Source organism: Idiotropiscis lumnitzeri, chromosome 20, assembly GCF_059441095.1.
Source record: "Idiotropiscis lumnitzeri isolate Australia: NSW breed Sydney's pygmy pipehorse chromosome 20, RoL_Ilum_1.0, whole genome shotgun sequence".
In the NCBI taxonomy this organism is placed as follows: domain Eukaryota; kingdom Metazoa; phylum Chordata; class Actinopteri; order Syngnathiformes; family Syngnathidae; genus Idiotropiscis; species Idiotropiscis lumnitzeri.
The window spans coordinates 11,928,820-11,951,259 of record NC_142410.1 but is presented as its reverse complement, the minus strand read 5'-3'; the positions used below and the strand labels follow the sequence as shown (position 1 = coordinate 11,951,259).

Below are 22,440 nucleotides of genomic sequence, written 5' to 3'. Positions count from 1 at the left end.
ATCTGCAAAGAAAAAATAGTTATCAACTGCTAAAGTGTGTGGGACTTTTGAAAAGGATGTATAACGCAAATGAATGATTGAGTACGTAATCCCCCCCTCCCACCGCTAAAGAATAGGAAGCTTTTCCCCAAAAATAGTTTCTGGTTTCCGGTCGGAGGGAATACTACATCCTGTTTCGGACTGCTAAGCTAACACTTGCTACGCCGCCATTTTTGGACCTCTAACTTGGAGGGTTTCAGAGTTCAGGTAAATTCTGCTAGAATATAAAATATGACCCGTCTTATTTGTTTAATTATATCGGGAACATTAGGAGATGTGAAGTGTTTATGAAACAATTTGACAAATTCAATCTGATGCTAAATCGCTATCGTTGGCCGCAATGGCTTAATACGGCGGCAAACTCGACAGCTTTTGTCATTCACTTTTTATTCATGCCCCCCCTACTCTAGTTAGTATCTGTAAGTATTACCAAAGCAACATGATGAGTTACAAACGTAATTTCTGTTGATTATTTTGGGGTAGGTCTAAGAATAGATGCAGCATCCTTCGATGCCAAACGAGCAGCTGCACCACGGACTAGGACTACACCTGTGGACTGTGGCGGGAGCTGTCTCAGATAAATTGGCAACAGTGATGAGGAATACACTCCTAAACCAGGTGAAAATAAGTTTGTGTTAAGTTTCAACTTGTTTGTATGCCACGTATATGGAAGTAACTGTGTGAACACATTGTATAGATAAATTCACTAAAGTGATTTCTTTTCCGTTTTCGTCCAATTGTAAGGGCCAGACTGTGTACAAATGTGCAACGCATCTGTGCTGCAACAAAAAAACACCCGCTTATGAATTCCACCAATGAGCTGAAGTGACATGCTCACTCCCCACACTGAATACACAGTCCAAATGTAAGGTAAGCCGATTTCGAATTTCTGCTTTTGCCCCCCCCCCCCCCCCCCCCTCCCAAACGGTGTCAAATATTTGAACAAATGTGACTACAAAGGACATTTTGTAAATTTTCTTCGGAAAAAAAAGTCTTTTTACTGTACATCTTCGGACAAACAAGTCACTTGCGTGCACTCACGCACGCACACGCACACAACAGGACACACACACACACTTGTGCTATTACCTTATCTTTGATTAATTTCTTCTGCTTTCATAACTTAAAATAATTTAAATATAAAACAAAGAAAGTGGGCACTTGAGGAGGATGATGATGACGACGTGAGTGGTTACTAAACTAGAATGCTCGGTGTATGTATGTTACAGTGAAGTTGGGCCTGACTGATATGGATTTTTTTTTTAAGATTAAGTCATTTCTGATATTTGGGAGGGTTGAAATTCAGATAATCAATTGATTGGCCGAGTAAATTTCAAAACATAATATATAATGGTGTCCATCTCATGGCATTTACAGGCAAGTTCTAAGTCTTTTTGGGTAGGCGTCAATTATTTGAGCATTTTTGCTATGTAACAGTGGTTCACTATATGGGTCAAGGGTCACGGATGGGAGTCCCAGAGGAAGGCGTCGTTGCGCAAGACTTGCGCCAGTTTGTGGTTGAAGGGCGCGTAGAAGTGGCGTAGGACGTGTTGCGTGGCAGGCAGCATGGGTCCCAGGTCCTTGTCGGCAGGCCTCCTGCTGTTGGAGGCGGGGCTTCTGTTCAGCTCCGACTCCATTGGCTGGCTCAACGGCCCTGTTGATGCGGTCCCACAAAGTAGAAATGAGCCAACTTTCAACCAAATGCGTCATTAACATTTTCTGGGTTGTTGATTAGTCTAACAGAGAAAACTTGTTTCTAACGCCAAAATAAATTGCAATTACAAAAAAATGCCACTAGAGGCTAGTGTTGAAGTAGATACATATATTATTAATAGTATGGGGTCATTTATGGACCAAAAAAAAAAGTAAAAAAGACTAAAAATAAAGAGATTTTGTTGTTTTGTTTTTTGAGGCGGGAAAAGTCAATTTTATTAGTTGTGCTCTTTGATGATAAAATGCGCGTCGATCTCACACGCTCACCCAGGCCGAGGAAGCGGAAGACGGTGTGCATGGTGTACTTCCTGTTGGAGGCGTGGTCCTCCAGCCTGAGCACCAGGATCTGCTCGTGGCCGAAGACGCTCAGCCAGTCCAGCAGGTAGACCACGTAGAGGCCCACCTGCAGTCGCACCTGCGCACACCCAAACAACAACAGAAAAACGGTCACAAAGTAAGTTGTCATTTTCTAGTCTTATTTTTTGCTTCTTTAAATGTTGCTTTTATTTTTCTCATTAATTATTAGTACTTAGAAGGTATACTTTGGATAATACATAAACAGTTTACATTTTTCGCTTAATGTTGTGTTTTATTGAACAGCCTTTAAAATGTTTTCATTTTAGTTTAAGCAGTGGGTCTCAAACGTGCGTATTTTTGATCAACACTGAGGATTCCCCCTTTTTCTTAAAAAAACAAAACTAAACAGTTTTTACATCAGTTACTTAGTTTTAGTTTTCTCACAAGCTTTTCACTTTTTCTCTCAAAAATCCTTTTATCATTTCCTTAATATGAAGTCATTTTATTTGAAGACTTTTTCTGTGTGTTTTTAAAATGTAATAAAAAGAAATTAGATTGACTCCCCCCAAAAATAAATAAATACAAATCTGACTAATTAACTAGAGTAACTAACTAACTAACTCCTTGCTGGTTTTCTCACTGTCTGTGAGGACAGCTGTAATCTTTTTTTTTTTTTGCACGCTCTAACGGGCGTGAGGCCATATTAGCGGATGGGCAATTAGGCCATTGGCGGAGCGTAGTGAGCCCGTAATGGGCCAGTCTGCTCTGGGGGCACTGGGACGGGGGGCGGGGTGGGGGTTGAGTTGAGAACGCTCGCTGCCAAGACGGGAGTGAGGCGTGCTGCGGCACTCACGGGCATGCCGTTGTTGACGCTGGTGTTGTAGACGCAGGAGCGAAGCGTGTAGTCGGCCAGGCAGCCGTCCAACAGCTGCAGGGACTCGGACACCTTCTCGTGGAAATCCTCCGCCGACTTGTTGGCGATGCCGAAGTACAAGTAGTCCGAGTAGAGCCTGGTGGGACGACAACAGACGCATGACCGCTGCGGTTGTGGAAGGTCTTCAGAATTGATTACTTTAACGATGGTCCCATTATTAATTGAGTCGACGTTGATTTTGCATCATCTAACCATAATGAGAAATATAATATATAATAATAATACGAGAACAAACAGGACACCTAAAAGAATAGTCTTGATCCAAAGATTAGACTGCACCTTTCCACCGGGTCCCTGAGCATGACGATAAAGCGGGCGTCGGGCTGCAGGGCGTGCACAAAGTCCTGGATGAGGAAGGGCGGCTCCCCCCCGGTGGTGGCGTTGTCGTAGAAGTACACCCACGCGTTGTTGTCCCACATGGTGGACGCGCTGGCTTCGCCTGCCAAACACAAAGTGGATGAACGGGAATTTTTGTAGGACAGACGTGTTTGTGAAAAATACCTAGCAGCTTTCAATGAACGAGTCAAGTTCCTTACATACTATAAATGTCCAAAAACATGGACATTATATTCAAATATTTATGCTTAAAGGAATTTTGCTGAGTTGTTTGTTTTCAACGACAAGCCGTCGTTACGATCTTAAATGTCTCGTTTGTTGCCAACAACAATATTTCTGTGAAACTAAAGGAAGAATGGGAACTTGTGTTGATATTTTGCGTTGACGAGCATGGGTTTGCCTCATCAACTTGTCACGGTCCGTTTATTAAGGTTTACAGGAAACAAAACCAAGCCAAGACGATCATCTCTGAATTTTGTTGTGCATGACTTAAATGTGCATTATCGCCCCGCCCCCTCTGGAGGTTTCAAGTTGTACACCAAATTTATGACTCAAGCTGTGAAGGATTAAAAATAAGAATTATATTAATCCTAAAGTTCTAATATACACATACAGAACTGACTTGAAATCCGATTTCCCACATCGGCGGGGTCCACTTAACTAAAGTCAAAGGACGGCTCATGTGGAAGGTTGAAGGCGGCCATGCGGCAAACCGGCGTTCCAGAGGGCCGTCGCTCTGGCCGCAGACTCTCCCTGAGCTACGGTGTGTGAATACTGATTGGGGATTGAGCGACTTAACCAGGATTACTTATTTGAAGCCAGAAACAAAACACACTTGCCAGCTAAGATGCACTCAATAGTTGCGACGTGATTTGTCTTTTCCGCTTGGATCAGGCACAGCAGGGAGACACATGTCGTCTTTTGATCTCAGCTAGTGAGATAGATATTAAGTAGACCATTTGGTTGATTGGTTGGTCAGTGGCGAGTAAAATTAGTTGTGTGGCTATTAAATTACAGTATTTAGTTGCTTGTTTAGGTTGCTATCTTTTTATTTGCTTGGGTTGTTGATTCATTAATTACTTGGTTAGAAGCTAGTTGCTTTGTTGTTTGCTTAAGAGAGGTTGTACAGAGCAGACGGATGGAGTGCACTATGTAAAAGTATTATTATTCTAAAGTATTCCATTGGTGTCAGACATGCAATCATCATGGGGCAAACTTGGCAATGATTTAATTCCGCTTTTCGCATGAAAGTGTGACGCCATCTAACCAATGATGACGTTGGGCTGACTCGGCAGCCCGCTGTCGTTGGCCGCCAAGCTGCCTTGGATGAGGTGAGCGGCCTGGTCAAACAAGTCCAGGTAGTCCTCCACCGGGTAGCGGTCGTGGAAGCCCTCGCTCAGACGGATGATCCCTGGAGGGGAAAAACAAATAAGAAAGCGTGCATCCATGTGGCTGATGCTAACGCTGTCTCAGTTGACTGTGCTTTTGTGCTTCTATTAAAGGGCCAGTGTGGATGCTTTACTAATGCCTGGGAAATGTGTTTCCATCTCAGCCAATGTGCTCTAATTACAGTTCGCAAGGTAAAATAGCACAGCACTCTTTGTGTGGGCGTGCAGTACGCGGATAATGAGCCGGGCTGCATGTCGCCGTAGAACGCCTCGTTCTACTTAGTGGGGGAAAAAAAGAACTCTGGAAAACGCTCCCCAGCTGCATCATTATTCCAAGTGTCACATGCTGCTCGCAAGGTGGGATGGAGATGCGGATTGCTTCGGGGATTTCTTTTTTTCATCCTTCTTTGTTTCATCTCGTTGCTTTTTGATCCTCACGTCAGATTTTTTTTTTCCTACTGATGGATACGATGAGTGGCATCAGTGTCACTACTTGATATGAAGGCCAGGAAAATCATGCATAATATATTTTCATGCTAAAGGGCTTTATGATTGGTTCCTGAATGCTTCCATGCACAATTGATTGTTACATCAACTCCCAATATTGAGATTACAAACAAAATTGTATCCCAAATCAACTTTTCCAATTGAAATGAATGGAAATGCCATTAATCCGCCCCTGCCCATGAAATGGTATTTTTTATTTATTCTTTATTATTTTTTTTATTTGAATAGGCACATTATAATATAACAATTTACTTGATTAAATTAGACAATTGTGAACCATTTTTGCCACGTTGTTGGCTTCATTTCATTGGAGAGTTCCCTGCTCCTTCTGCTGTGTGCGTCTTGGCCTTCTGGGGGCAGCCGAATACAAACATGATGATGCTGCGCTTGCAGCTGCTCTCAGATCTTTGATAAGCCACAATAATGTGATTCTTTCATCGCAAAGGATGAACAAAAAAATGTATGCCTGTGGGTGTAGTTGTTTGTCTGCATGCACGGACTGTGTTCTAACTCTGCAACCAATGATGGTATTTGTTATTCCATTAATTTTGCATTGCGTGTGAGGATTACAGGAATCAGAGATTACTAAAAGAAAATTGTGTGCTTGTTTTAAGTACAGATTATGTAATTATTTGAAGAATCCTTTTTCAGTGCGATGAACTTGAAAGATGGAAGTAAAGGCGCTAAAGAACTGGTGTGAATGGACACCCTGAGGCTGAATATTCTGAATATTGCTTCACTGCAACTTTGCATGAGCATGACTCATACATACTTAAGCAAAAATCTTTATCCCTCATATCTGAATTCAGTATTGCGTGGCGAGCGATCAATCGGTAATTAGATTTTGTGAGCGTGTGTGTCATCATGGGTGCGGCCAAAAACAACAGCAACAGTATGCCAAAAAGCTCCCAGTGAAATTATTTACAGTTTTTTTTTCTCGTTATTTTTTGGTTTAAAGCAGCAATTGAGGCGTCGTTCTGCGGTTGCGCTGCAGCTGTCCTTTAAGGCGTTATTAAGAGATGATATCAATTGGCCGCGTGGGAGTGTGTGTCTCTCTCATCTCGCTGTCATTATCTATCTGTCTATTTCCGTAATCAAGTCAGCACGGTGACTGACTCCAGCTTCTGTTGAACCACTGAGCAGCTGCCTTAATTCACGGCACCCAGTCAGAGCTAGGACCAATTCATAAGTGAGTCAAGTTTGAATAGTGGGGAAGTCAATTGAGGGAATCGTTCAAAGGGGATGCGAGCATGAAATTTTGTACTTACAGTAGCGTGGTTGCTGTCGGCCAGAAACTTGGTGGGACTTTGAAAAACAGCTCAAACTTATGTACCTCTGTATCCATCCGCTCATTATCCAACCTGCTTATATTCACGAGGGTCGCGGGTGCGCTGGAGCCTATCCCAGCTGTTTTTGGGCCCTAGGCGGGGCTACACCCTCAATTGGCATACCACGGTAACATTATTTTTTATTCAAGTGTAGCCCCTCCTAAATTTGAGTCAAGAAAGTCACAAGTGCTAAAATTGGTGACTTGAGCCAGACTCAAGTCAAGTCGTGTGACCTCTGGCATGTTTTGTAAGCTGCGTATATATTTATCTATGTGGCATGCTGGTGAATGATTGTCATGAAATCTTATCTCACACTTCTAATTATCTCAAGGTTTAAATTTAGGCCGTGCCTCAATAAAGCAAATGTTGCAAGTTGCATCTGGCAAACTCACCAAACCTCTTGCGGGTCCACCAGTGCGGCTCTTTGAAGGTGGAGAACTTGACGTCGGGGTGCAGCCGCAGGCGGTCGTAAAGATCCGTGGTGCCGCACTTCGGCTGTCCGATGATGTAGAAATACGGCAGGCAGCGGATGCGGTAAAGTTTACCGTCGCGGCTTGACAAGTGATTTCGGAAAGTGCTCCTCAAGTGCTGGAAGACGGCGCGGAAGCTGCGTGCATAGCGCGCATACAAGTTGGCGCGGTACGGGTCCGAGGTGACGTTGCCGGCGTACTCCTCGTACCAGCAGGGGTTGCGGAGACCCGGGAGGAATTGGCGAGGGATGACTGAAAACATCTGGCGAAAAAAACAAAACGTCAGTTCAGCGCCACTCAAGAATTTGGAAAAAAAAAAATGAAAATCTGCCCAAGTCAGCCTCAGGCCTTGATAGATGTGACTTTTTGTTTGTGTCCATAGTCGGTATTCAGATGAATTTTTGGATTGTTGGAACAGGCTCCAACAGGCCGTATTGGCGAGAGGTTGGCGGGAAATTTTACACAGGAAACACCAAACTAGCCCCAACAAGCCTGCTATTTTAACAATGTGAGCCACAAGATGTGATGCTACAAGAAAGTCAAGTTTGTTGACATTTCCAGATGACACTTGCCCTTTTTATGACCTACTCACGTGAGAGCTGATTTCTGCTGAATTTGGGGTGCTTGGTTTTTGGGACTAAAAAGGAATCTTATGGAACGTTTAAAGGCGTGTAAATACGGCCCAAAGACCGAGACCGGTTTCTGAACTCGGCACAAATTGATGAAACAAAGTGTACGGAATTAGTCCTACTGAACTGATACAAGTATCGCATTACACTGCTATTGAGCGATATCAACGCCAACCTTGCCAAAAATGTGGAAGAGCATTTGTGAAGGCTCCACAGGCAACTCGTCTTCCAGATTGTCTCACGATCAAAAGCCTGACAAAGCTGAACGCCGGCTCCTCCAAATGCAATTAATGGCCCGATACGTTGGACGTGGGATATTGATCTTCCCGTGTGGGGGCCGCGCTCCTTTTCATTAGCGCGTCGGACGAGAAATGAGTTATGTTGCAAAGAGCCGAGGCAGAAGTCGTTATCGTTCGAATTAACGGCCAATCTAAGAGTCGGCTGAGGCAGGGAGACAGCAGCCCTGATGGAAGGCCCGCGATGACTTTGAGATTGTAGTTTTAGTTGGCTACACGCCAGACAGTTGAGCTTGCATTGAGCCCAGGAATGTCAGAATTGAAATCATCGGCATAGAACTCGTTCAGCTTGCTCAAACCAAATAACGTCTGTTAGTGACTGTTGATTTTTTTTCAGTTTTTTCTTTTTAATGCTCTGAAGCCAGTTTTGCTTCGTCTCTTCTGTCTCTCATGTGTAGTCCCACAATAAAGACATGGAAAGCCATGTTGGAAAAGCCATGGCATTTCTCCGATTTCGATTCATAGCAGCTATTTTTAGAAAGAATTGTGAATTGTAATGAATTGAAATCCACCACCTGAAAGCCTGTTTCACTTCAAAATGTGAAATTTGGTAGCGCAGTCTCTCCGGAGTTGAGCCACTAGAACGTCTGAAAAGTCAGAAGTCTTCACATGACGTGCTACCCACCAATCCCAGATTGACGTGAAGTTACTCACATGTTGCTCACTTTGAACCAGAGCCTTGAGCTCTGGCAACTGTCGGCCAATGCGGAACTCCGCCTTGGACGTGATGGACTTGACCACCAGCTCTATGTGTGCAAAGTCCTTGACCGACGACAAGTTGAAGGAGAAGGGTCCCGGGGAGTTGACCAAGTGGTGATAAGGCGACGCCGTGAGCAGAAGATCCTTCCTGTCCCCCGTCAGGATGTACGAGGCCATGATGACAAACGTGACGGCCACGCCGAGAAGGACTCCGCACAGGCGGACCTTGCGGAAGCAGCCGGGCGCGCTCCACCTTCTCGGGAGCTCGGGCTTCACCTGCAGGACGGCGAACAGGTTCATGGGCGCGCGCTCCACCTGGAGGAGCAGCGGGCTCTTGCCATAGTCATCCCCCCCGGAGTCCAGCAAGGTGTACTTGTAGTCCATGTGGGTCACGGTCCGCGACTGCTGCCTTGCAGCGGGAGGCCACAGTTTTGACGAGGTTAGGTGGTTGTCCATGACGCGTTGGTGACAGGAGGCCACCTCATCCGCTGACGCATCCCTGACAGTTAGAGAAACGAGTTTTGCTTCATGGTTTTCATTTACACGCCGCATAAAGTAAACCGCAGGACGAGTTTGACAAAATCAGGAAGTTGTGGCGTTTCTGCCTGAGTAGCAAATTTGACACGGTAATGATTCACTTGTAGATGACGCTTGTAAAAATCAGATGGTGTTGTGAAATATCAAGATTCTTAACAATAATCTACAAATGACAGACTTGCTTGTTTCACTGACTTTTAACCCTTAACCATATTTGAAAAGTGTAATTATAGTTTCTGGAAAAATTGTGTGGAATTTTATGAAGATGTTGATTATGAGAGTGTTTGAATCAAAATCGAGTGAGTCGAAAGGTGGAAAGCGTTAGTAAATGTCTTAATTTACGAACCACAATTGGAGGAAATACGTTATTTGAAAGAGTTCCACTCTAACCGCCTCCGCCCCTGCTGCGCGGAATCGCGATATGGAAGCAGCGATAAGGACACGTGGGATCGATTCCAAGGCTTTGGTTGCACGTCCAATCCAAAAAAGCCAGTGCGGATTGGATGAGGGATTATGTCATTGCAAAAATTTCTCACGCAGATCAGGAGTCAGGAATGGACCAAATTTTTCTGTTTGAGAAAAAAAATGTTTCAAGATAATGGAGGTCAGTGAATGCAACACCCGCCATCACAGTCGCTTATGCAGACGTGATGTCGTGAGGACGTGCCGCTCCACCTGCGCTCGTTCATCAGGTGATAAGGAAGGCTGTGGAGGTGACTCGACATCCCCCTCGCACCCTCGCAGGTGCACCCCCATCCCTCTTATCTGCGCAACCGATAAGAGGAGGCCTCATCCTCGCTTAGGCGGTGTCATTTACGTCGCCCATCGTGCCACATCAACACAGGCGTGCACGCAGTGGAATAACAAGTAACCCGCCCCCCTCCCAGCTTGGCAACGAGGCTCTTTATCGATGGAAAAGAGCCCCAAGGAGCAGCTGAAAGTAGTCAGATAGGAACTTAGATTTTATTTCTTTATTTAGTTATTTTTGGGGGGAGCGGGGTGAAGACATGACTCAGAGCTTGAAAATGGGAGAAAACATAGAAAATGGAAACCCCGTCAATGTAAAGGTTTGTAGCTGAAAGTTGAATTTGCTGCTGATTGTCGAATTGATGAAACGGAAACTTGTACGTTTGATGGTCGTGTCAGATTGGCCAAAAAGACTTCCATGTTTAATTTTTAAGACGCCTAATGTTTTTCTTAGGAGTGTTCTTTAAAAAAAAAAAAGAATCAGGACTATATTCTATATAATTTGTACATTTCACGTCAAAAAACAAAATGTATCTGACATGTTTATTAAGTAAAGCCTACAGGGAAAAAAAAAAACAACCATTGAACTTTATTTGGGAAAAACACAGAAAGTGGCGTGAAATGTGGCGAGAACTATTTTCCAGAACGCCCACTCGCCGCAATTAAAAGTTCATCAGGAGGCGACGGTCATGTGATTGTGCAGCCCCGATGCCCCCCTCCCCTTTGATTGCAGGAAGATGAGAAAGAGGAAGTGTGGCAAAGAAGCGTGGCTTTGCTGACCACAAACAAGCTGACAGATGAAAAAGGCTTCTTGGAACACACAAAAGAGTAAATGGCGCGTCTTAAGTGTGTCAACAAAGGAAATCAATTTCCACTAAGGCGTCAAATGAAGCGAGAGCAAAGCTGACTAGCTAAGCGTGAAATTAATCCGGGGCTATGAGAGACAAACAGCCGGCAATTGGATTTCCTGCTCGCCACCGTCATGATCCCTTCACATACACAAGATGCAACTTGTGTGCCGCTCCTTTTTGTGCATGCCAGACCTGTAGAGGGCGATGTCTTTGGATTGAAACATTTTGTTCTGCGCAATGGGAAAGGTCACATTTGGTAACGATGGCCAAACACAACTAGGAACAGTGGATGTAGGACGTCTACACAAGCATGTTATACTTTTAGGATTAAAAAAAAAAAAGAGTACTTGCCAGAAATTCCTACGGCATTCATTTGAAACAGGGTGTGTAGAGTTTTTCTATCCACTGTTTGATGCGTGCGCAGGACGGCAACTCAGGTGACTTCCCTGTGCAACGCTTGGCTTCCACTTATCTTTTATTCATCTTTTCATCTCGCTTGAGGCCGGCACTAGAAGGCCAACGGGGACGTTTAACAGCGTAAACAATCGCGGGAGCTGAGAAAAAAAAAACTGCAAGTTTTCGCAAGGGCGCATGCAAAATAATGCAGCCGCTCCCTTCCGATGAATAATTGATCAGGCTGAACGTATGATGCGCCTGCAACTCGACATCCAACTTTAGAACATGAATTAGCAAAAGAACTTCTGACACGTCGTCGCGTTTGTTTGAGATCACGCAACCGCACGTTGTTCCGATGCGGTCGCATTTTATGCGTCATCTTTGCCGATTTGCTCTTTGGCAACCGCGAGTGGGACCAGCAGGAAGTGCAGAAATGTTACACTAATGATTCAGGCATGAGCAAGAGGAATGAAATCCTTTTGCGTGCATAATGATTAAAAGCAAAGTGCTTGCTGGCCCACTTGAACAACGCATAAAAATAAAATGTCACGGCCAAAAGAACACAAAAAGTACAAGCATTGCGTGCATGTTTGCTGACAAATTGTGAGATGTCTTTAGTGAAAAAAAAGCCATTTTCAATTTTCACAGCTGTTCCGCTTTGTTGAGAAATAGCACGCAATTTGTGGTCACAATTAGAAGTCTGCCGCTGCACAATTTCTTAAAGGGCAAGCGTGCACGCTGATCACTTGACTGTGTAATCAAGAATCAGCACATGAGAAGAATACACCATTAGAAATGTTACAGCTGACCAACGGGGATATTAAAGCAAGAACACAAGTGATTTATTATTTTTTTTTTTTCTGACTCACGCGAGTCGTGCCACCAGCTTCTTTTTACGCATCCGTTTCCAATGGAAAGAAAAAATCGGATTCATATCAAAGCGTGCTTCACTCTAATTGCCAAGTAAGAAAAACAAAATCCCGATCACGTCGAGATAATATAAATGAAAACATGATATCAGTCTTTTGCACATGATTGGGCTCACGTGCCCTGCAGAAGATGTTTTGCAAAACCAGATTTGATAACTTTGTTCGCTTTTCTGAATTAAAAGCACAGTAAACGTGTCGCAAATTGAGAAACTTAACCAGTGGGAAAAGAAATGTGTACTTGATGCTACATTAGAAGGAAGCCTCGTTGGAATGGTGGAAAATTCCATGAAAGTCGCTCACATCAAAGGCACGACATGCGCTACACGCACTCACACTTTATTCTCGCCAGCTACCCGAGCGTAATCATATGTTGTGTTGTGCGCATTTTTGCAACACACGCACACGCGGATTGCACATGAAAATGCAGACAATGTCGTCTGGGAAGATGTTGTTGCCATCAAACCACTTGCATTTTGACTTATTCCGGTTGATATGATTTGTGTTCTTAGAATTGACCGGCTGGGCTTTGTTGCGCTCGTCTACCAACGTGTGGTGCAGGTTTATCTTCAGATCAAAACTAAATAAATAAATATATAATGCCATTAATATAATCGTCATCATAATAAATATATTTTTTATCACAAAATTTGGATTTGTGAAACGTAAGCCGGAAAAATTGCAATAGCTTCTCTTTCCAGACAATAACACCGTTATATAAAATAAACATTTTGTGAGGTTTAAGCTTGTTTTTAAATCAATTACAGGATGATGCATGATGTTCGGATAACGTAAATTGACTTTGCTCAGATTTTCAAAGTACTTCAATCAATTGATCCAAACTTTTTAATAACCAGAAAATAATATCAAATATTTTGGGTATGTTTGTGTGTGTGTGCATGAGTGGATGTAGTGGGGGTCTAAAGGAGACACACAATGCTTACGTGTGTGGCTCTTGTGGACCGGACCCCCCAAAACAAACGGCGACTTCTGAATGTATTATTGGGCTCGTTTGACCGGGCTCCAGCTGCAGAGCGCGCACGCACGCACACATTCAAGTTTGGTGTGGTGAGGCATTGATGAAGCGCGCTGAAAGGAAGCCGTTATGCGAGGCTCCCGAGCGGGGCGCCCGCAAAACTTTTCCACCCTGCATTTGACTTGGGCGTGCGCGTCGAGCGTGCCAGGCGAACGGAAAGGCGCGCAACTCTGCAAATGTCAACATGCTCGACGTGTTCATGTGCACTTTGAATGGGAGGCGCTGCGCACGAAACGTACCGTGTGTTGCCGGCAGCCCATCACGCGGCCGTCGCGATCGCGCAACTTCTCGCCTCGCTGCGGGCTTCCATTCCCACAAAAGATTTGTGATGAGAGAGAGGAGAAAATCCAATACGATGGGATTGTGTGAAAGCAGCAACGAGTCCAAGCTGATGCTGCTTGTCGTCTTTTCGTCTGTCTGTCTTCCTTCCTTCCTGCCTCCTTTGCTGCGTGCTTGCGATGTGAACACTGACAAGCTCGCCCGCTCGCTGCTTCTCTCTCTAGCTCCTCTCTGATGGGAGGGAGGTGGAAGGGGGCTGGGGGGGTCCAGGAAGGGGCAGCCCCCCATAGGCAACCCCACACACGTCACATTATTACATACCTTTTCCATCACGCACGCACATATTTTCATCTCTCGTTTGATTGAAATGAGACCCAACGGAAAAACGATTCACCAAAATGCTCCCGCACAGTTTACATGACTCCGAAAAATGATTCGTCCTTCAAAACAATTGAAATACTTTCATGTTTGTGACGGAAAGACACACACACACACACACTACTGAAACATTTACATGCACTTCTGGAAGGCTGACATACGACTGAAACACGCACATTCACACATGACTGAATCAAACTCACAAACAATCGCATCCAATACTGTAACACACTCTTGCATGCACGTGTGAAATGTTATTCATTCACACACACGACTGAAACCATCTTATTCCAGCTATAACTTAATATAATCATTGATTCTGTTATATGAATGAAATATGTCTTATGATTCTGTGAAGTAAATGTGCATCGTGTCAAGAAAGAAAATTTCCGGTGATGTGAAAAAATCATCCGCTTAATTTTCTCTTGCCTTCCCCCCTTCACGATTGGCTTGTTGTGATGTTGTGTAGAATCAATGGCGTGGGGGGGTGACAATGGGGGGGGGGGGGGACATTGGGGGAAGGGAGTCGCCACTACCACCAGCAAGACAGCTGCAGCTCAAAGGCTTCTTATTCGCTCCCATTAAGACAAGACGAGGATTTATAGGCCACGTAGCGTTAGTAGATGATGGCTGACTTCGCCAGCGCGTACACGGATGTATGTAGTTGGTCACATAACCAAGCCGATTGTGGTGCAGAAGCGATTGGATGTGCTGCACCGTGCGCTTCATCAGGTGATTTATTAAGGGGGGGAAGGCACGTGACATATTGCCGTCACATCCGTCGGTGCAGCTCGTCGTGCTCGCAGGAATTTGGTGGGCTTTCATTTCAAGAAAAGAAAAAAAAATCACTTAAAACATAAGTGAAATAATCACAATTTAAAAAAGGAAAGAAATTGCAATGTCTTTTTTGGTCCGTATGTGCACGTTTTATTAAGGACACGCTGCTGGACGCTTTTGCAAATAAGCGTCATCTTGCATTATTATTTTTATTGCTTGCATTATTGCAATAAGCAGGCAACATCCTCAGGGCGTCTGGCAACCTCACTCTCACTCACTGTATAGATTTTTCCGCAATTTCAACATCGGGCCTTATAAAGCCGTGTGTGGCTTCGTGAGGATGATGTCAACTTTTATTAAAAAAAAAGGATAAAGTTTGTGAGAGAATCTCAGACTTTGCATGATTCTCCCGAGCCCTCTTTATTTTGTCGTCACTGTTTTGTTACTATGTCTGGTTTTAGCACCCCGGGGGTCGGAGCGGATCGGGGGGGGGGGGGGGGATTTGTCTGGCGGTCCGGCTTGAGCTTGACTCAGCGTTTTGGTTCCAAGGAGACCGTGTGAAGGCCACGCAGTCATGACTTCATCTTGACACTGATCTTCTGTGACGTCGCAGATGTGCGCTTCTATTAAAATCGCGGCGAGTCATTTCACACATGCAATCCCGTTTATTAAAGAGCGATCCAGCAACTCTAATAGCGCAAAATGCAAGGGCGATGCTCTGCCCTCATTTAGATGTGCTCGGCTGTGCTATGCTTAGTTAACCTTTTCTATACGACTCGATGCAATGTATGTCATGTGCGTGTTAGCATAGCAATGTTTTGACAGTGTGACTGCACGAATGAAGGTCATGTTGCAGGGCCGTACAATAAGAGCAGTGTTTTAATCCTGACGGGGGGGCGGGCAGGGGGACCCTCCTCACTCTCCCCCACTCAGCTCAGTGGAAGGGGTCACCCGCTGAGCTATTTTAAGGCCGCACTATAAATATAGGAAGCATTTGTCAGCGCGGAACACAACAGTTGATGATCTGTTTTTCAGGAATTTGCGAATATGAAAAAAAAAATCAAGAAATGGGCCTCTCACAGAGCTCGTCAACGAGGGCTGAGTGGAAAAGCAAACGTCTTGGAGGGGTGCCCGTGTGTATTTGACGGCCAACTCTGCTTCGTACAGTCTGTTCATGTTGACTGTATAACATACTTGACATATTGTAACATCACGCTGCTAAAATTCCACCTTTAAAATCCCATGACCTGCACTATAGAAAGCAAACGCGAAGCAAAACTGTGTTGGACCTCGAGGTGGTGGTCGTGTGTGGTGAATATTTGGACCATTCAGAGACCTTGTGTGTCTGGTCATTTTTCAAAATGTACATTTTCCAGGGCAATTTGGCCATTTTTTTCCGCATTTGTAAATGATCTCCTTTTCTTAGCTTGCTTTGTTCAGAAATGACTTTCTTTGCGTTTCTCATTGGCTACCTTACTTTTTTACTTGTATATTTTTTAGGAAAAAAAAAAACGCAGTGAAAATGTCATATCGATCTCGGCAACATGTCCTCCTCTCCGTAGCCTCGAAATAAGTAATCCATTTTGGAAGCGGGCGGCCAGGAAAAAACACCTCCAGCCCCTTTTGAGATGATTGTTTTTTGCGCCTCGCAGCAAAGACAGCGGCATTATAAGCTTCACGCCTCTTGGGGAAAAACCGTCACCACCCTGAAATTAAATTGAGATTTTGTTCCAAAGAAAACAAGCCCTCTCCAAGTAAACGCGCAGATAACAAATCACCGCTCTCAGGTTACGTAGCGGCTGCAGAACGTTGAAGATGAACTCGACGTCATTTTCAGCGCAGGTGTGCAAATGTTACTTGCAGCTTTCGTTATTAGTCACATTTATTGTTCTCATTATTGGGCCCCTTCCCATGATGTGTGCCTCTCTGATTACGATTCCGTTTCTTATTGTTCAGGTTTGTTCTCCATTGCTCCCAGCGTTAATTGTGACCTTTTCCCCATGCGGTTGCCTCATCAGTTTGGTCGCCGCCTCATCCCGTTAAGCGTGACAGCTCACGACTTCCATCGTTCAATCGTCAGCACACATTTCCGAAAATGGAACATGGAAAAAAGAAACGTAAAAACACCCTTGGGATTATCCCCAATTAGTAATGCATCCTTATGAATATTAATGAGCTGCGAGTGTCTTTATCAGCTGTTTGCAGATGACTGACTACCTTGGGCTCTTTCAAAGGCACACAGAAGCCTCCTTTAAAGCTGCCGAGGATCTCCTCCAACTCACTTTTTTCATCTCTCGGGACGATTGTATCTGTGTCCCTTGGCGGAGCAGGCGCCGTTTTGGGTCATTTTGCAGGAGTGTGATTTCAAGTTTAGGGCTGATTTTCTTTTCAAATGACATTTTTAAAAAAATTATTCTAAAATGACATTCTTGTAAATGTACCACTTTTTTCTTTTACTTTTTATTCATGTAAAATGAGGACTTCTTTCTTATTCTGTTGCAAGTTCATGCTTGTAAAATGACAAATTTTTCTTTGTACAATTACATCATTCTTGTAAAAATCTTATTTATTTCTCTTAAGCATTACATATTGCAAAAGTCAACCTTTTTCTTATATTCACGCAGCATAAAACAACGTAAAATGTCGACTTTATTTGGTTTGGATGAGGCCGTTGCCAGACTCGCCCAAACAAACGAGTTGCCCCCGGTACCCGCTTCCCGATGAATAATGGCCAGTGTTGGCGCAGGGCATGAGCTCACAACTTCGGACAGCCGCAAGCAATTCATCGAACAAAATTCTTTTGGCTCACCTTTCTGGCTCCTCTTCGCAACAGTCGCTACGATCTTGCTTGCCGCTTTCCCAGGCTGCTCGTTCCCAAATTCAATGCGGGATTCGTCAGGCCTTCTTCATTTTCATTGATGGACTTTTTGACACGCTCATAATTCACGTCCGAGTCGGTTTACTCAACGAGACGAGCACGCCGCAAAAGTGATTGCGGCCATGACATCTTTGCTCATGCTTGCAAACGGTTAGCAACATAATGTCATGAAAACACGACAAACTGAGAATGAGTTGGCTTTTTTTTTTTAACTTGCAATATTACACTTTTTCGTTAAATGTACAACATTTAACATTTTGATTCATGAAAGTCGTGATTACGCTTGAGACTTTTTTTTTTTCTTACCAACGCTATTATTTTAGAATGCCGACTTTTTTATAATCATTACTTCCATCCTTCCTCTCTCCCTTCTTTCCTTCCTCCTTTCCTCACCACCTTGCCCCATCCTTCCACACTCTCTTCCTTTAATCCTTCCTTTTCTTCTACCTTTCATAACATCCTCTTTTCTTCCATTCCTCCTGTCTTCTTTTTTCTTTCTTTTAACCCATCCTTGCTTTTTTTTGTCTCCTCTAAAGACGTCTACAAACAAAAAGCGACGGTTTCATTAAAACGCAACTATTGAAACAATAAATCTGCCGTTATGAAAGTCATTGGAGGACTATAATTATTATTAAAAAAATACAACTGGAAAAACAAAAACCTTTTTTTGTGTTGCCTTCAGCACTTTTTACTGACTTGACAACAAAGAAGTGGAAGTGTTGCGGACCGTTTGAAGTGGCTCGCTCATTCTCGAATGAAGCACTATAATGGGGACGCTTTCAATTTTCGATTTTGGCGGAGGTCAGTTCTCTTCTCGTTTGGTTGCAAACAGGATTATGTTTAAAAAATAACATTACAGTTTTCTACATCAGACTTTTAATATGCAGGATTTTAATTTTTCTTCAACATTGCAGCGTCGGATCATTTGGCCTTTGTGTGCTCATTCATATGACTTTTACAAAATTCCCGTAATTCAAATTTTGCTGTTTTCATTTTTTCATTGTCGCAAAATAGGATTGGTTGGCTTTGACGAAGGTCTGAGCTTGTTCTAGTTGGCATTCGGACAAAAATAAAAAATAAAATTGTTGTTGCCTGCTCGATTTTGCTTGATAGCAGGGTTAAACAAAAATGCGTCTGACTCAAATTAAATTATTTTTTTTTTTTAATGCCTGTGTTGGGCGCTAAAACGGTGGCAAATAAAAATAGGCAAAGGCAGGCCGGGCTTCTATCATCGGCTCTGTGGTTGTGGGGACACTGAGGGGCATACTAATAGCAGCCACGTCCAGCTGCCCGCCACGCTTGGACGACTAAGCTTGATTGTGAAACATCACACAGCCTCTATCTCGCGCGCGCGTGCTCGCACACGCAGGGCAGCGGCGAGGTGGCTCAGTGCGTCGTCCTGCAGACTCCCATCTCCTCTTGTCGCTGAGCGCTTATTACTCAAGCAGACGGCGGATTCGGCGGTGTCACTGAACTCGCCGTGCGGCCAGATCTGTTCCGAGCATACAGATGCATCTCCAGGCCTAGTATGAGGAATTACCAGTGTAAAAAAAAATAAAAAATCCCGCACGCAGCTGATGTGGAGAGGAAGTCATCAGGAGGTGATGCTGAATACAAGAGCAAGAAAGTAGAAGAAGAAACGCTGTACCTAATATTGTGACTAGTGAGGGTCTACAACCTGCTGAGGCAACGTTGGCATTAAAAAGTTCAAAAGAGTAAAACTCTGTGAAAAGTTCATCAAGAATTGAAATTGAAATTGGAACCCTACTTTGAAGCCCTCAACCAAGTTCTTTGTAACGTCAACCTTACTTTGAAACCCGAACCCAAATCTTAACCCTGCTTTGAATCTTTTTGGGAACCTATTCTGTTATTCACATCATTTTATGTATTTATTTTTTTGACGTGTCCCTTGAGCATGCAAGTTTGCCCAGCAGCCTTGATGAAGTCTCTCCAGTGCACACTTGGTGCTCAGAGTTGCTGCTGAATTTAAGGGGGAGGACGCGCACCATCGACGTCGGCCGCTCCAAAAGTCGATGACGACGACGACGACGGGGATTTATTCTTTCTGGCACTTGAGAGCTTCGATGGCAGCGAGCCCAAAACTTGCCTCGTTTGTCTCACCTTACTGCTCCAAAAAAAAAAAATCCCTCTTCCTCCTCTATCCTCTCCCGAGACATCCACAATCCCTGACACTTTTCTTTTTTTTTTTACACCCCCTCCGCAATTCTTCTGGCACCATTCGGCATCCATTTCCTGCGGGATTTTTTTTCTTTTTATACCCATAGTGGAAGCCTCTGACCTTCCTCTTCCTCCCCCATCCGTCCGTCTTCAGCTGTGAGCTTGATCTGTGTTCGAGGCACTTCTGGCCCGGGATCTGCCAGTCTGTCTGCGGCTTTCGGCTTCTCCAAATATCCACAGGCACATTTTACGGTGAAATGTTCCAGATTTGACGGTAGTCTTGGCGTCCTCGCGTTGCCACATGAGAGCCTCGGCAGTCGGTCGCTTGTAACTGACCGACGAGGAAGCAAAAGTGGAGTTTTGAGCGCCCAAAAAGTTAAATTAGGAGGTGTGCTGCCCCAGCTGGAACGTTTGAGCGACAGAATTTGTTTTTGTGGCTGTAGCTTGAAATTGTCACTGACAATGATTAAAGGGCAAGTCAAGTCAAAAATCTTGTTGAAAATATGTTCTACGCGCCCCCGTCTAGTCTAAACATGGCATTCAGATTCATGTTGCCAGCAAAATGAACACGTTTTTCCCAACTTGCTGTCGACTAAAAATGACATCACAGTCCATGCTTGTCTCCATCTTTGTAATTGAGAAGTCATTATTCAGCATAGCAGCCACAGTCAGGCTTTTGTAAAATTAAATCCAAAACGTTCTCAACATACTCATAATACAAGCAGGAGCTCAAATCAAAATAATGCAATGTTATGTGTCATTGGTGACTTTTACAGCCAATCAGACTTTTGCATATTGCAAATGCCATTCATCAAGTTATATCTAAAAAAAAAAAGGAAATGATGCAAAAATGTTTTAATGTGTCCAATATTAAACTTTAGGTTTGCTCCTGCCTGTATTCAGGATGTGTTGCGCAAGCTTCTGAGTATGAATTGATTTCATTTCATGAAAACATGATTATGGATGCTATGTCCAACGATGACTTTGCAGCCATTTTGTTCGCCTGCTCACGTGTGAAAGTAACAATTTTATTTATTTAGGGGAAATATTCCTTTGGAATCTAAAATAAATTGTATGTTTGAGTATGTTGATGATTCCTCTCTCTTTTCTTTTTCAGTGTGCTGCAAACCCGCCCTTGCAGTAAAACCAGGGCACACCGTGTCAAACGTGCTAATGGAAAGATGTGTCCAAAACTCTCCGGGGAGGACGTGGCCTCCTAATGGCCACGCTGGGCCTCATCCATATCTGGCGTCTCCAACAGGAAAAATGGTTGGTGCACAATTCTATTTAAAGATGATGTGCCATTTATCAGTGCACTCGGATGTCGTAAACTTAATGCAGAAGCTACATTAATGTCATTCATGAGTGATAGATGGCAAAAATGTATTACTTATTAGTCGCAACATGGCATTTCTCGGATGTAGAGCTTGTCTAATTTGATCGCACGTCATAAAATGTTTTTTATGAATTACATTGAAGGAACGCCACCTTCCCACTGAGTCATTTTGTCAGGATGTATGTAGCGTTTATCGGGGAGAGTGGGCGGAATAACCAATGAAGGGTGCAAGGACTTCATTCGGGGTGAGACTCTTGAACATCAGCATACTCACTTATTGAGACGTCACGAAAATGAACTCAACGTTAAAGGATCTTGTCACAAGAATTTCATAATGTCACTTTGAAAATTGTGATGCTACGAAATTAGTTAGGAAAAAATTTTAGATTACGAAAAAAAAATGGTAACGTACGAGTAGTCATTGTTCTGCAGCATTATTATTTATATTATTGATTTATTTTTAGCAGAGTGAAATACCTCGAGAAGCCTGATGCGAGTAAGTAGTTCTAATTTTGCAAACTGTACCAACATTTGATGAGCATACTGCTGATAAGTGTTGCTTTGTCGCCATCTGGTGGCAACTTGATGACAATGAAACAATGAGTTGAGGAGTTTCATTTACACAAAAGTAGTCCTTTACCACCATCTTGTGGTAACTATAGCCAATTACAAACCCGTTTAGAGACAGGTTACTCGTTTGTAATCATTCTATTACCAAAGTCAAAATGTTATTTTTTTTAATTCAACCTCAATTTCAGTATTTTCAGGAAATGATTTGTGCCCATCATTTTGGCCAAATGGAGCACATCTCCGAGCATGTCATGAGGTCGGTCAAAGTTTTGTTCCTCAACGTTGCCCAACGTGTCACCGCTCTGCAAAAAGCAATGCTCATTTGCAGAAAGGGACCGCGGTGACAGCCGAGTGGGACGCATCTCCCAGCCTCGAGGGGCCTCGCTCGCGTTGTCACCTGGCGATGAAAGCCCGCTGGCTACTGCCAACCTCGGATTCCTCTCATATTTCACAAGCAAACGCTGAGGCCTCGCTCGGCTGGCTGCCATACGGAATAATGAGCTGTCCAATGCTGTCTGATTGAAGACACTGGGCGCTTTTGTCCTCTTCTGCAAAACCCCCCTTCCAAAAAGACAACTGCAGATAATTTTAACAGAATGCAGTTGTTAGCCTAAAACTTATCATTCTTAAGTGGTAATATGAGAACAGTTGTTACCTGAATAAAAATTCATACTGTTACGACAGTGTGTATTTTTTAAATTATTATATTATGTTAAACATTTGTTAAAAAGTGCCTATATAGTAGTGCAATAAAAGAAATTCTCCACACTATTGTAATACTGAATGCACCTGTCAGTTCGTCCCCACCTTTCCTTATTCGCTCTTGGGTGAGGTTACTCCACCACCTTGTGGTAGTCTTGGTCATTGCAGCATTGCCATTGCGATTTTTCTTTTTACAGCATGAATGACACCATG

At 43.7% G+C, this 22,440-nt stretch overlaps 1 protein-coding gene and 1 long non-coding RNA gene across 2 annotated transcripts; one reads left to right on the top strand and one right to left on the bottom strand.

Moving 5' to 3' along the window:
• Positions 1-186: 186 nt before the first annotated feature.
• LOC148317804 (uncharacterized) lies at positions 187-20,882 on the top strand. Its single transcript, XR_015839994.1, has 5 exons — positions 187-246; positions 523-657; positions 784-909; positions 2,024-2,206; positions 20,737-20,882. It is a non-coding gene; the product is annotated as an uncharacterized LOC148317804 (long non-coding RNA).
• Positions 988-13,623, bottom strand: LOC148317805 (carbohydrate sulfotransferase 15-like). Its single transcript, XM_088283760.1, has 8 exons — positions 13,369-13,623; positions 8,592-9,135; positions 6,935-7,274; positions 4,587-4,730; positions 3,263-3,422; positions 2,903-3,059; positions 2,020-2,167; positions 988-1,693 (listed from the first exon to the last, which is right to left on the bottom strand). Exons 2-8 carry the CDS (start codon positions 9,090-9,092, stop codon positions 1,500-1,502), a joined length of 1,644 nt encoding a protein of 547 aa, XP_088139886.1. The 5' UTR covers positions 9,093-9,135; positions 13,369-13,623; the 3' UTR covers positions 988-1,499.
• Positions 20,883-22,440: the final 1,558 nt, after the last annotated feature.

Bases quoted from the DNA above. Each gene is read 5' to 3' on its own strand.
- LOC148317805 (XM_088283760.1), bottom strand. From the start codon at position 9,092: ATGGACAACCACCTAACCTCGTCAAAACTGTGGCCTCCCGCTGCAAGG. The intron at 4,731-6,934 runs GTGAGTTTGCCA...TTTCCCCTCCAG, and splicing joins GTGGACCCGCAAGAGGTTTG to GGATCATCCGTCTGAGCGAG. The intron at 3,060-3,262 runs GTGCAGTCTAAT...TCGTCCCACCAG, and splicing joins CTCAGGGACCCGGTGGAAAG to GCTCTACTCGGACTACTTGT.